Raw genomic sequence first — 15,065 nt, forward strand, 5'->3', positions numbered from 1 at the left:
CTACTAACGCCATGGCGCGTGGCGTTTATGTTATTGGAGTAACCAGGAGTCCGATGACCACTATCCGGGGGTGGGTTATCAAACAAATCAACTCTAATTTAACCACCAAAATATAATTCAAGGAATAATCAAACCTAGTAAAGTGACGCAACCACACGGTAATAAGTATTTGCTTATTTTATGAAGAGGATCTTTCAGGCTTCTGCACCTGTATAGGTACTAAAAAAGTTAAAGCAATGTTGTAGACATACGTTTCAGTTTACATTACAGGCTGTATTTAGCTCGATAAAATATAATTGGATAATAAACTTTAACGAATGTCAAGTTATCAGGGCCAGATTGGAGGATGCGGAGTAGAAATTAACCATTTTCTATAACTGTAGTTAAATGATGAGTACTAAGGGCGACGACCTCTAAACATTTCTTCATGACATATTATTCTTAGAATTTATAAAAGAAACACTTTTTCTGGCAAATAAGTTTAAAAAAGTTTATTGGAACAATTAAATTTGCGCGCCAAATTTTCTGTCGACGGTCTTTTTTTAATTCTTGGGATTTTAAATATCCCTGGGGCCTTTTTATTCGTATTTAGTGGACAAGACCTTAGCTACTGGCCTTATTTTCATGAATGATATTATTAAGGTACACGTTTTGCAATATTTATTTTATAAATGTTTTAATATTTTTGTTAGTAGTTAATTATTAAAATTTACTTAATCCAGTTTTTTGTTAAATTATGTTTTAATATTTGTAGCTTTTACTAGTTTTTGTATCTTTGTTGTTATTTATACTTATTGTTATAACTTAGTTTTATTTAAATTTTGAACTGCTTTATTTACTTTAATTTTTACTCTTTGATAATTTCCAAAAAAAGGTCGATTTGCCAAATTTCATAATAACGGTCCTTACCGGGCAGTGCCACTATTTTGTTAGATACAACATCATTACTAAAGTTTTACTTTTATTCAAAGCTTTTTTCCTTGCACGGAATGTGGACGATGGACACAATCCAATATTGAAACACAGTCAAATTCTCATTATCTTCATTATACGGGGCTCAGATTCCGATATGAAAAAGTTTTATAAAAACTTAAAAAAATATATTACTTAATTATTTATAAGTTTTCGCTTTCGATTGTACCACGAAAAGATTTAAAAATAATGTTTTGAAACCTATGTATACGTAACCTGTAGCTCGTTTGACACACTTTTATAGCAAGTTGTTGATAACAGGAGGTGAAACAAACGGGAAAAAATCAATATTTTTTAAAGTTTTAATTGTCAATCATGATCTTGACCGTTTCAACCTAAAGAAAAAAACATATCATCGCTAAAATTATTAGTCTGTGACAAATAATATTCTTTGAAAGCGAGTTGTTTGTCATAACAGCGTTACCTGATAGGAACAATATTACGAACAATCACCATATCAGTTGATAACCAACTTTCGCCGTCGGCGCGCGTACATTTCCCCGATAAAAATAAAAGAAAATCAATCAAAATGGGCTGTGGTGAATTCCTGGTGAAATACATTCTGTTCTTCACCAATCTCTTCTTTGCTGTAAGTGTTCTGATTTTGTTTCTCCTTCTTCATCATGGTGCCGACCCTGGCTACATCCACACCTCTCTGAACAGAAGCCCGGTGTGCTTTTCACTGAAATCCTGGATTGGGTCATTCAGGATTTTTTTTTACAATTCCCACTAACTAGCAAGGGAGTCTGATCCATATTGGACCGTGGTTTTTGATTTTGTTCTATATAGGTATTTATAATCTGGTGATAAGAGACTGGACGCCATTTTCCTATACTTAGTTATTATGTGCCATGTTGTTACGATTGTGTGGTTTAGGTATTGTGAACATAGGTAACAATCTTGAAAATAGAGGTGTACTAAAGTAAATGCCCTGGGTTACACGGGACTATATGCCATAATCTCGTCGTGTTTACAGCTGATGTGAAAGAGTTTTGAATGACGATCTGGAATAACAAAGTTTTAAAAATACCCTGCAATTCCGAATAAAAAGCGTAATCCGATAGTATTTTTTTATCTGATAAATGTCTTTATTACTCATTTATTTAATCAGTTTGTCTAACCAACATTTTCGAGAATAAATAGGTACCATGTAGGTACGGTTCCCGAAAAAGTAAAATGTGACCATTTCATTTCTGTGGAGCGACGAGCGAATTTAAAATGATGTCAGGTGAGACAGGCAGAGAGCAAATAGCAAATCTTCACTGGAAACTACTAAAATATCATACCAAGTTTTAAATCTTCGTAACCTAAACCTTACGGACGCTTACATGAAGAGAGTTATGAATGCTAATGAAGCGAAATAAGTATGCAGAGATGTTGGCAAGTGAAAAGATGTGTGTCTGCCTAATCCGCCGGGAAAGAGTTGTTATTTATATTTGTACGAGTATATAGGTATACTTATATTATTCTTCGTCTCTTCAACAAGTGTATCTTGTAGATACATAGTACCTATAAGTGGATCACCCACACACACTAAGATTAACAATTGCCAATCCTATATGGCTATTCTGTCGCCGCACCTTCAGATAAGATAAGATACGTTTACCAGGGCAGAGATAAACACTTTATTGATATGTAAAAAATTCTATATAGGACAGTCCGCGACACTATCACTACATAGTATAAAACAAAGTCGCTATTTTAGTCTGTTTGTATGTATGCTTAAATCTTTAAAATTACGCAACGGATTTTGATGCGGTTTTTTGTAACAGGTAGAGTGATTCAAGAGGAAGGTTTTTATGTATAATAACATTTATAATTTTGCACCCGTGCGAAGCCGGGGCGGGTCGCTAGTCGGATATACAAACAGTTCACGATGCGATAGTTAAGTATAATTATGCTTATTATCGCGATAAAATTAATTGAAATGCAAATGAAACTATTTAGGTCATCATTTATTTTATTATTCGGTTTGTAAATCTTAGTTTTTGAACCCGTTTTACCTACAGAGATAAATATTTTAACACACGTAGTGTAAGTCGAATTTGCTCTCTAGGTAACAGCGTCGGCCGTTCACTTTTAAAAGAAATTTAAGTACCTACTCTTCTTTTAAATGTGACTGGCCGAAGTTCTCACGTTGTGGGAGAGGAAACCTGCACATTCAGGCAACTGAAAGTTGTACCCACAATTCAATATAGACGAGGTTTAAATGCAAAGATTACTAGAATAATAGTTACAACACATTCATTACATCTTTTCATATTCATAATCATATATTCCTTCAATATGGTTACAATATAGGTCTAAAGTATTTAGGTACCGTTTCTGTGAATACATATTCTATCACTAGGCCACGATCCTTACATACCTTTTTTGCTTAATATTTGTCGGGTGGTTCCCGGCACCAATCCAAAAAAGAATAGGACCACTCCATCTCTTTCCCATGGATGTCGTAAAAGGCGACTAAGGGATAGGCTTACAAACTTGAGATTCTTTTTTTAGGCGATGGGCTAGCAACCTGTCACTATTCGAATCTCAATTCTATCATCAAGCCAAGAAGCTAAACGTGGTCTATCAGTCTTTTCAACACTGTTGGCTCTGTCTACCCCGCAAGGGATACAGACGTAATTATATGTATGTATGCTTAATAATGATAAATGCTTTAACGTTAAATTTGTTATTTCCAGTTGGCAGGCCTAGCACTCCTCGGTGTGGGCATCGCCGTCCAGCTCCAAGTGACGGTGATCACGAATCAGATCGATGTGAACCTTCAGCTGGGGCCCATCACCACCATCGTGGTGGGCGCGGTCGTCTTCCTGGTCGCCTTTTACGGCTGCTGTGGAGCTATTAGAGAGAGCAATTGCATGCTGGTCACGGTGAGCTTATTTCTTTGTATATTTATTTATTTAAATTCAAATTCAAACTTTTATTTGCATAATATGAGTACAACAAGGTCTTAAATATTATGTATAACAGATCTTCATATTTACCCATTCGGATGTTGCAAACATTTATTATGTATTAGTAAACATACAAACTTATACATAAAGGTACCTACTTAATATCACATTATAATTTTAAATCTAATTAGAATTGTTTAAAGCTATATATAGTATTATAGTATTGCACAATTTATATTTATCTATTAATAGGTGCTTATTTATTATTATTGTAAATATTTATTTATGTAAACTTCATTGCACAAAATAAAAATGTATAGCACAATTGGCGGAATTAATGCTAAATGCATTATCTAGCAGTCAACCTTTGGGTCTGACAGAGAACGTCGGGTCAAACCAATATTTTTTTATGTCCAACAATATAGTACTTTTAAGCTGATTAAAAAAAATACAAATATATAAAAACTACAATAAATAAACAATATGTTTTAATAAATAGTTATTATATATAGAAAAATACCGATGAAACCTTTCAAGAAAAAGATGGTAGTATCATTGCATCTTGGCTCAACTGTGCCCAAGTTGTTTTTTTTTTTTTTTTCAAAAGAATAGATTTATTTTCAAAATTGGATACAAGGTATCATTCAATGCAACCTGTTATGAAGCGGTAGACGTAAGTGATAACTTGTATCCAATTTTGAAAATAAATCTATTCTATTGAAAAAAAAAAACAACTTGGCAGACTAAAAGTCCACGTTCAGCTTTATAGTATATTTATGATAGAATCGAGATTCAAATAGTGACAGGTTGCTAGCTTATCGCCTACACGAGGAATCTCAAGTTTACAAGCCTGTTCCTTAATCGCCTTTTACAACATCCATGTTAAAAATATGAAGTGGTTCTATTCTAAAGTGCCGAACACCACACGGCATTATAACTTGTAACTCTGAACACACGGTTTGAATTTCAACGACATTTTCCAGTACTCAATCTTCATGATTGTCCTGATGATCGCCAAGATTGCTTTGGCCACCTTCATCTTCGTGAACCTGTCGGAGCTGACGGACGAGATCAAGAGGCACTTCACCAGGCTGTTCCAGGACAACCAGGCTGCTTTCCAGGAGATTGAAACCGCGGTGAGCTTAACTTTTTGACTTTTCATCCTTGCGTTTGTGTGATAAAATCTACCTTGGACGAGGAGTTGGAAGCATGAGAAACTAGGCCTTCTAACTCTCCTTTTATATGTATACTAAATTTTACCCGCACCTTCGCCCGCGTGAATTTAGGACCACCTACAATTATTATTATTTTTCCGGACAAATTATACTGATTGCGTTAGCCTCGAAGTAAGTTCGAGACTTGTGTTACGAGATACTAACTCAACGATACTATATTTTATAATAAATACTTATATAAATAAACATCCAAGACCCAGGCCAATCAGAAACAGTTCTTTTCTCATCATGCCCTGGCCGGGATTTGAACCCGGGACCCCCGGTGTCACAGACAAGCGTAATACCGCTGCGCCACAGAGGCCGTCAGAATGAAACGGATTTAGCGCTTTTTACAAAAGAAAGAAGAAAAAGGTTTTTCGCTTATATCCTAGTCCAGACTGTAAATTATATCAACGTGATATTTCAAGAAGATTAATTCAGTAGATAACTCGTGAAATGGTAAATAACAAACAAATAAACTTAAAATATTAGTTGGTATATAATGTCCCTTTGATATGTCACTCGATGCTTGACTAAAATCGCGCCTTTTTACTGGAGCAGTAGGCCTGCAGAGACTACATCTTTTCACTCGCCACGATCTTTGCACACTTTTTTCGCTTCATCCACATTGATAACACTCTTTAAGCAAACTCGCCGGTTGCGGGTACACTTGACCTGACCTCGTCCTCAATAGTTGTTCATTATTTGTTTTATTATTTGACGGCCTCTGTGGCGCAGCGGTAGTACGCTTGTCTGCGACACCGGAGGTCCCGGGTTCGAATCCCGGCCAGGGCATGATGAGAAAAGAACTTTTTCTGATTGCCATAGATCTTGGATGTTTATCTATATAAGTATTTATTTATATTATAAAATATAGTATCGTTGAGTTAGTATCTCGTAACACAAGTCTCGAACTTACTTCGAGGCTAACTCAATTTGTGTTATTTGTCCCGTACCTATATATTAATACATACATTCATACATATAGTCACGTCTATATCCCTTACGGGGTAAACAGAGCCAATAGTCCGGAAAAGACTGAATGGCCACGTTCAACTGCTCGGCTTAATGATGGAATTGAGATCCAAATCGTGACAGGTTGCTAGCCCATCGCCTAAAAAAAGATCGCAATTTTATAAGCCTATCCCTTAGTCGCCTTTTACGACACCCATGGGAAAGAGATGGAGTGGTCCTATTCTTTTTCGTATTGGTGCCGGGAACCACACGGCACGTATATATACAATATATTTATTTATTTTATTGTTTCAGTTCTCATGCTGCGGACCTTTGGGCGCCATCTCCTACGGCACCTCCATTTTGTCGCTCCCCGACAGATGCTGTGCGGCGGCACCATGCAACATCTCCAACGCTTACGGCGGTTGCAACGACAAAGTCGAAGGTTTGATGGAGACGTACGGCATGGCCATTGGCGTGGTCGCTATTGTCGTTGTGGCCGTTGAAGTGAGTTCAATTTATACGCCTCCTCGAAACTTCTGCAATGGTGACGGCCTAAATGAAGGCTTATTGTTGCAAAAGCCGTTAAATTATGTTAATAGATACATACATACATACAGTCACATCTTTATTCCTTGCGGGGTAGACAAAGCCTTGAAAGAATGAAAGATCACATTCAGCTGTATAGCTTTATGATGGAATTGAGATTCAAATAGTGACAGGTTGCTAGCCCATCGCCTTAAATTTTACTATTTGCTAAAAAATGGCATTTATCGGGCCTTTTAAAATTTAAGTTAAAGTTTTCGTTATTAATGTAATTAAACTGTGCCGTGTGGTTCCCGGCACCAATACAAAAAAGAATAGGAGCACTCCATCTCTATCCCGTGGATGTCGTAAAAGGCGAATAAGGGATAGGCTTACAAACTTGAGATTCTTTTTTTAGGCGATGGGCTAGCAACCTGTCTCTATTCGAATCTCAATTTTATCTTATAGCCAAATAGCTGAACGTGGCCTATCAGTCCCCTCAGGTCTGTTGGCTCTGTCTACCCCACAAGGGACATAGACGTGATTATATGTATGTATGTCTTAATGTAAAGTAGGCGTTCTTCCATTAAATACGGCCGCTTATAACTTCTATCAAATGTTAGCCATATTTATATGACCATTTTGTATATTTCAGCTGGTAGCCGTGGTGTTTGGACTGTGCTTGGCAAACCACGCACGGAACAAGGACAGAAGATCTCGCTATTAAGTCATTATTTATACATAACTTAATGTTGTAACTAGGTTTAGTTTTAAGACAGTGTTATTCAAAGTAGGTACCTAACTTGTGAGTACTTTAACAAATCATAGACACAACACCTATTAATTTTATAGTACATACTTAGGTACATACATAAAATTACGCCTTTTTCCTGAAGGGACGGGCAGAGACTACATCTTTCCACTTGCCACGATCTCTGCCTACTTCTAATTTAATAGTCATAGATTTTATAAAGATGGTTATTAAATTTTCCACACGGATGACAACTTGAAGTCACATTATATTTGAAGAATTCTAAGAAGAGTATTGTAAAGTAAATAAAATATCTTTATTTTCTTCAGTTTTCATCGCAGTACTTACATAACTTGTAAAATTTGTTTAATTAATATTGTAACTTAGCTGTCTGTTAAGAAGGATAATTAAAAGAACGCAGGTCGACATGTATTTTGTAAAATTACAATGAAATACAAAGATTAGTTACTTTCTACAGCCACTAGATGGCGCCTTAATGGTTTCTGGCTTAAGAGGAGATTTAAAGTTCTGACACCAGGGAGTGCAGTAACAGTTGATACGTCTCACATTCTATAAGGAAGAAGACTGTGACATTTCGTGCTTATTTAGCAAAGCTACAAGTTATAATTGTGAATTCTAGCTATTAATGTTCTCTGACGCTTTAGAAATAACCACGACACTTTTTTATTTCTTTTTCTAGCACTGAAGTTTTCTTTTCCATGTATTTGGGTAAATAAATATTACATATTTGTTTAATATTTTTTATTTATTTAAGGCTTTTAAGGCTAATTAATTTATGATTCTTCTTTTAGGGCAATTGGCACCCTGTTTCTGATGCAGCTCATACAGAGAGAACCATATAGAAAAAACTTACATACATATACTTTTACATACAAACAATAACGTCTATATCCCTTGCGGGGCAGACAGATTCTTGAACATGAGTCGTGAAAAGACTGAAAGGCCACATTCCACTGTTTGGCTTTATGATGTACCTAAGTAATTAAGATTCAAATAGTGACAGGTTGCTAGCCTATCGTCTATAAGAAGAATCCCAATTTTATTATGTAAGATATGAAAGTGGTCCCTATCTAAAATGCAAAGAACCGCACGACAATTAATAATTAAATAGCTTAATTTTATTTAAGGAATATATTATTTTATGTTATTTTTTCTTCCCACGTGTATGAACTTATTTTAACATGTAATTTTCTACAAAAAGGAGTATCAAGATTACCTTCTAAAGAAATGGATTTTAGTTATATTGTGTTATTCGTCACCTACCTATATCAGAGGAACATTAAGTCAAAGCTATTATTTGTATCGGTGTATTTCACAGAATATAGAGATTAACATGTTATCTTTGTATTCTGTGGTGTAATCGCCTATTATTGGAAAACGATTATAGATATTATTAATTTTAATTTATGATTATATTTTTTATATAAATAATAAATATAATTCCCCGAAATATAGTTATTGTATCGCCTATGATTCCATAACCTTAGATAACAGCTAAAAATATGTATTTTAATAAAATAACATGTATATATTATATCTTTTTGAATTTTTAGGGTTGTATTCAATTGAGTTTATACGCAACGCCATTTTTTAACACGCAAAGACTTTATAGTATCATAGTACTAAGTTAAAATTCGGTTAATAATTTATAAAAAAACAAACCTTGATACCTAAGCGATTATCTGCTATCTGCTCTAGGTATGGAATGTATGGCATATAAATAAAAATCTTAGACTAAATGAAACACAGGACTCCCAGAACGAGGACATTCACGCACATCTTCTGTTTCCTTTAATGCCTAAACATATACCATAAATCGAAACCATAGCGCGTTTCAATATGTGACAACGCCATCTATGATTATAAAAGTAAACTAATGCACATGTTTAAACCAAAATTGGACACCCCGAATGTAAACTGACACTACCTTTACCGTTCAACTTCACATGCTGTGTGCCCTTTTCTAGGTAAGCATCGTAAATATTTCTCTCATTTTATTAGCACACTCTAATTTCATAAAGGTGTAGACAGCCAGCAATAACCAAAAAAGAAAAATAAAAGTTAAATGAGTCTTATAACACAACATTATTCTCCTCTATAGAAAGTATCCTTTGTTTTTTTCCATACCCCACATTAGGTATATGTATGCTAAATTTCATTAACATCGGTTCAGTGGTTGGACTGAAGAGCTAACAAACAAACTTATTTTGCGACCCGCCCCGGCTCTGCACAGTTAGCATTTAGGTTATAAAAACCTTCCTCAGAAAACCCACTTTCCAACATTGCAAACAGGAACAAAATCCGTCCACAACTTACCGAGATTAGCGCAAACAAATAAGCAGAGAAAATAGAAGGACTTTGTTTGGAATGCGATTGGGATAGCATAAGAGATAGCCTTTGATAACTTTGGCGAAGAGGCTACTCCTGTCCAATCCTCCTCCTCCATGTGAACGCTTTCATTGGCAAGTATGGTGCTATGGTCTTTTCTGAAGAGGAGTGCTCTTCAGAGCGGACCAGACCTTGAAATATGCTGTAATTGGGTGGAATTCTTGACAAGCTGCCCTGTCAATGTCTGAATCTCGACGTGGTGTTAGACGTTTGGCACTGTCTAGTCTAGCCGGTAATGGAAAAAGACGTATATATGTATGTTTTCTGATACCCTTACGATACTGTATTAGGGACGTGTGTGGTCTTACCCTTATCTTACATGTGTGCATTATGATTCAGTGCCTTCTGAATACGCTGATAATAGACCCAGTTATCAAACTTATCAATTTTCGCTTTATCTCATCGATTTTAACCATGCCTTCGAGACCTTTAGTAACAAATAAGTAGTTAGGCTACAGATAATTGTTTCAATAAAGAATTTAAAAAACATACAAAATGTGCCTAACATTTTTAGTGAAATATATATTGTTTTTCGTGAATTTGGTGTTTGCGGTAAGTACTTTTAGCAATTATATATTTATTTATTCCCATCTGTTTTTTTCAAAACGGTCATTGTTAGCAATGTTGTATTTATGTCACCTGCCAGTTAGGTAGGTAGGTACCTTTCTGAATTTTATTTATCTAAGGAACTTTAATTATAGTGTAAACCTTATATTTATATAGCGATAAGATACAAGGCACATCTGAGAAGGCAATGATGAAGTTTATAAGTATATAATCAAATTATAATAAATTTTAAATTTAAATAAACAAAGACCTTTACTGTCAAATCACAGATTGAACTAAAGACTTGTGTTACGGGCATGGGATATTAACGATATTCTTAACAATAATTATTATTCGTAGCAATAATCAAACGGATCATTTTTTCAAAAGCACCAGTCCAATTAGAAAAATCGGCTCTAGTCCTTTTTTTGGTAATTACTGAAATAAAACTGAACAATCTTAAAACTTACGTCTCTTTGTTCCAAATTATATATCTCAAAAAAATATTGTTAAAAGCAAAACTTATTCATTATAAGATCTGTTATTAACTTTTTATTTTTCTTATAATAGCTATAAATAATTATAATTTAAATTTTCAGTACCTAAAGAATCAATTTTATAAACTACGCCTATAATTAACATTTAACAATCTTTCGTCAATGAACATTTGCTATTTACAGCTGGCAGGCGCAGGTCTCGTGGGCGTGGGAGTGGCGGTTCTCCTGCATATATCGGATATTCTAGATCTAATCCCGGTTAACTTGAACGCTATTCCCATCTCCATCGTCGTGTTGGGCAGCATCGTCTTCGCCATTGGGTTCTGTGGATGCTACGGCGCTATCAAACAATCGAAATGTCTGTTAACTATGGTAGGTATGCTGTATCTATTAACATACGAGTACATACATATTATCACGTATACAACGTGGCTTTTCAGTACTTGCGAGACTGTTGGCTCTGTCTACCTCGTAAAGAATAAAGACGTGACTATGTATGTAGGTACAAAAAAAAGCATAATTAATACAACTTTTTCGGGTTTTAATCGATAATCGACCACTTTATTGATGAGCAAATTCCTTGATTTTGCCATATCCTACGGGGTTCATGTTGTACTAATTTATATAACATACAAATAATTGCGTATGTATCCCTTGCGGGGTAGACAGAGCCAAAAATATTGAATAGACCGAAAGGCCACGTTCAGCTGCAAGTATAACTTTATAATGGAATTGAGATTCAAATAGTGACAGATAGCTAGCCCAAAGCCCAATAAGAATCAAAAGTTAAAAACACGTATTACTTGCACATTGCAATTAACCAGGAACGCTCATGTTTCTTTCAGTATGCAGTGGTAATGGCAGTTCTGGCTGGAGTGAAGATATACCTGGCCACGATTCTGTTCCGAGGCCTGAACAACATCAGGGAGACGACTGAAGGCTGGGTGGTGGACGGGTTTGGGAATCGGGAACTGTTCTCTGCCTTGGAGTTTGCTGTGAGTGATTCTCTTTGTTTAAATACGTACATATTTATACATACATATAAGTCACGTCTATATCCCTTGCGGGGAAGACAGAGCCAACAGTCTTGAAAAGACTGATAGGTCACGTTCAGCTGTTTGGCTTTATGATGGAAATGAGATTCAAATAGTGACAGGTTGCTAGCCCACCGCCTCACTCCACTCACCCAAGAGATGGAGTGGTCCTATTCTTTTTTGTATTAGCGCCGGGAACCACACGATCCGTATGGTTCCAGGTTTAAAATAAGATGGATATCGTAAAAGGCGACTTAGGGATAGGCTTATAAACTTGAGTTTCTTATTTTAGGCAATGGGCTAGCAACCTGTCATTATTTGAATCTCAATTCTATCATTAAGCCAAATAGCTCAACGTGGCCATTCAGTCTTTTCGAGACTTTTGTCTCTGTCTACCCCGCAAGGGATATAGACGTGACCACATGTACGTATGTATGTACTATACGGACAAAGAATCGCACAAATTATGCGTTTAATTCCTAACTTCCATAGTCAATTAGCGTCTTCAAAATAAGCAAAACAATAGCCAACTAGTTTGAATATTTTATCAAATTGCCATCAAACTAGAAAGCCAAATAAAAGCTAAAACATATGTGACATAACAAACAAAAATATTAATCAAATACCTAATATTAATAAAAAAAAAACTTCCATAGTCACGATCGTGACTTCGCGAACTTCAATTCCCTATTTCACTTCCAGTTCAGTTGTTGCGGTACCACGGGTCCATCGTCTTACGGGGGCATCACCCCAGTGTTACCTCCCACCTGTTGTCCCAGCCCTACCTCCGACGGTTTCTGCCTACCAGCTGACGCGTTCCAAGAAGGCTGCGTGGACAGACTTGCCAGCTACTTCGAGGTCTTCGGAGACGCCATAGTTGCTGTGATTGTGGTCGTTATTACTGCAGAGGTATGTCTTGTCTGTAACTAGAAGAGTTATATAAAAAATCTAGCTTTTCCTCGCGAATTTGCTTGAGCATGTTGTCGTTTATCGCAAATCCTAGGGAAACAGTAGTATTTTTGGGATGAAAGGTACTTCATATGCCTTTTCTCAGAACTCCTAATGGCTTTAGACTAGAATTACTAGGTATAACTTAATGACGACAACACGAAGCGCAAGTATATCCTACTACTATTATAAAGGCGAAATTATAAAGGCGAAAGTTTGTATGGATGTATGGATGTTTGTTACTCTTTCACGCAAAAACTACTGAACCGATTACCATGAAATTTGGTATGTAGGTAGCTGAAGACCCAGAATAACACATAGGCTACATTTTATCCCAGAGTTCCCGCGGGATTGATAGGGTTTCCATGCGGACGAAGTCGCGGGCGGCCTCTGGTAAGAAATACTTACAAAACAATCACGTCTTTATTTCTTACGGGGTAGACAGAGTCAACAGTCTCGCAAATACTGAAAGGCTACGTTCAGCCATCGCCCATATCCTACAAGAAGAATCCGAAAATTATTTTTGCTTAACCTAGAAATACTTCTTAAGCGCTTTATATTTTTATGTGCATTCAACATAATATATAATCATGTCTTAGTGCCATATTATGTAAACTGAAACTAATTACAATTAAACCTAATCTAAAAAAAAGGATAATGACATAAAGCATAATAATTAACAATCTGAAAGAAAGCTGTGCTCTTCCGGCATGGTGCCAGGAACTCCGATACATTCCCGCGCTGAATGGCATCCAATACCTTTGCGGAATAACAGCCGGCCATCTTGTCCGAATTGTGACGTCGATATGACCACAAACTAAATAGAGATTGGATATGACGTGTATCCACTTCATTTATTATACATACATAAAATCACGCCTCTTTCCCGGAGGGGTAGGCAGAGACTACCTCTTTCCAATTGCCACGATCTCTGCATACTTCCTTCGCTTCATCCACATTCATAACTCTCTTCATGCAAGCTCGGCGGTTTCGGGTACTCTTGACCTGACCCTTTACCCTTTCATTTATTATGCTTGATATTTTTTTTTTCAGTTGGTGGCTTTGGTATTCAGTTTGTATTTGTGTTGCGCGAGCAAGAAACGATAAGGACGAATAAGTTTTTAAATTATTTTTTTTACAATAATAATAAAAAAAAAGAAAAACAATATTGATTTGTACTTTCCACAAGATCTTTTTATTCTCATTTTTTGTTTATGTAGAATTTAAAGAAATCCTCTTACAGTGCTCTCGTATAGACCTCACAATTCAGCTTCTTAGCTGTTCCCATAATATTTATAAATACTTAATACAGGTATTTAACGCGCACGTAACATATCTATAAACGTTTAATACCTTTATTACATACATACAAACATATAGTTACGTCTGTATCCCTTACTGGGGTAGGCAGAGCCAACAGTCTTGAAAAGACCTACAGGCCACGTTCAGCTTTTTGCCTTGATGATAGAATTTAGATTCAAATAGTGACAGGTTGCTAGCCCCTCGCCTAAAAGAAGAATCCCCTTTATATACCTATCCCTTAGTCGCCTTTTACTACATCCATGGGAAAGAGATGGAGTGGTCCTATTCTTTTTTTTCATTGGTGCCGGAAACCACACGGTACCTGTATTATTTGTATAGTAAGTAATAAGTATATTGTAACGCGAAAGTTTAAAATTCTCATAATTTTTGGTTGGGCAGCCGAACTAAAAATTATGTGTTTCAGACTACAGAACACACATGTAAGTTGTCTGTCAGTCACTCACTCGGTAACTGAAGAAAATAATATATTGATATATATGGGCCGTATGCTTGTTTAACAACAAAATAGTATGAAAAGAGGTTCCGTAAAGTCCGAGTAACGGAACAGTGACCGGTCGCGGAGCGCGGCTCACACGGCGCGCCAAATGACGTGTGGAAACGATGCCGGAATCTGTGCCAATGTTAGCAGAAACAGCGCTTTACACTTCAATTCAAGCGATTGAATATCGTCAATATATATAGTAAGACAGTAGGAAAAGTGTGTCCATCAGTTTAATCTATACTGATATTATAAAGCTGAAGAGTTTGTTTGAACGCGCCCATCTCAGGAACTATAGTGGTTCGAGTTGAAAAATTCTTTTTGCTTTGAATAGACCATTTATCGAGGAAGGCTTTAAGCTATATAACATCACGCTGTAACTATAAGGAGCAGAGAAATAATGGAATATGTATATGTTAACGGAAATGTATAAAATTTAGGAATTGCATAGAACTCCTAGGAAATGTATACAATTCCGAAGCTATTTAAGAAATGTATAAAATATTATTGAAAA

The 15,065-nt window shown here is 36.0% G+C and overlaps 2 protein-coding genes across 2 annotated transcripts; both read left to right on the forward strand.

Moving 5' to 3' along the window:
• The first annotated feature begins 1,368 nt into the window (after positions 1-1,368).
• LOC106139468 (CD63 antigen) lies at positions 1,369-8,072 on the forward strand. The gene is made up of 5 exons (XM_060948381.1): positions 1,369-1,561; positions 3,660-3,848; positions 4,856-5,008; positions 6,356-6,547; positions 7,221-8,072. The coding sequence occupies exons 1-5, from the start codon at positions 1,502-1,504 to the stop codon at positions 7,290-7,292; spliced, it is 666 nt and encodes a 221-aa protein (XP_060804364.1). The 5' UTR covers positions 1,369-1,501; the 3' UTR covers positions 7,293-8,072.
• A 2,044-nt stretch (positions 8,073-10,116) lies between these two features.
• On the forward strand, positions 10,117-14,962 carry LOC132902590 (tetraspanin-9-like). Its single transcript, XM_060948378.1, has 5 exons — positions 10,117-10,277; positions 10,952-11,140; positions 11,614-11,763; positions 12,505-12,711; positions 13,804-14,962. Exons 1-5 carry the CDS (start codon positions 10,221-10,223, stop codon positions 13,855-13,857), a joined length of 657 nt encoding a protein of 218 aa, XP_060804361.1. The 5' UTR covers positions 10,117-10,220; the 3' UTR covers positions 13,858-14,962.
• The last annotated feature ends 103 nt before the right edge of the window (positions 14,963-15,065 follow it).

The sequence above is a fragment of the Amyelois transitella genome, chromosome 15 (assembly GCF_032362555.1).
Source record: "Amyelois transitella isolate CPQ chromosome 15, ilAmyTran1.1, whole genome shotgun sequence".
Taxonomy (NCBI): Eukaryota; Metazoa; Arthropoda; class Insecta; order Lepidoptera; family Pyralidae; genus Amyelois; species Amyelois transitella.

Bases quoted from the DNA above. Each gene is read 5' to 3' on its own strand.
- LOC106139468 (XM_060948381.1), top strand. From the start codon at position 1,502: ATGGGCTGTGGTGAATTCCTGGTGAAATACATTCTGTTCTTCACCAAT. The intron at 1,562-3,659 runs GTAAGTGTTCTG...TGTTATTTCCAG, and splicing joins TCACCAATCTCTTCTTTGCT to TTGGCAGGCCTAGCACTCCT. The intron at 3,849-4,855 runs GTGAGCTTATTT...GACATTTTCCAG, and splicing joins GCAATTGCATGCTGGTCACG to TACTCAATCTTCATGATTGT.
- LOC132902590 (XM_060948378.1), top strand. From the start codon at position 10,221: ATGTGCCTAACATTTTTAGTGAAATATATATTGTTTTTCGTGAATTTG. The intron at 11,141-11,613 runs GTAGGTATGCTG...TGTTTCTTTCAG, and splicing joins CGAAATGTCTGTTAACTATG to TATGCAGTGGTAATGGCAGT. The intron at 12,712-13,803 runs GTATGTCTTGTC...TTTTTTTTTCAG, and splicing joins TGGTCGTTATTACTGCAGAG to TTGGTGGCTTTGGTATTCAG.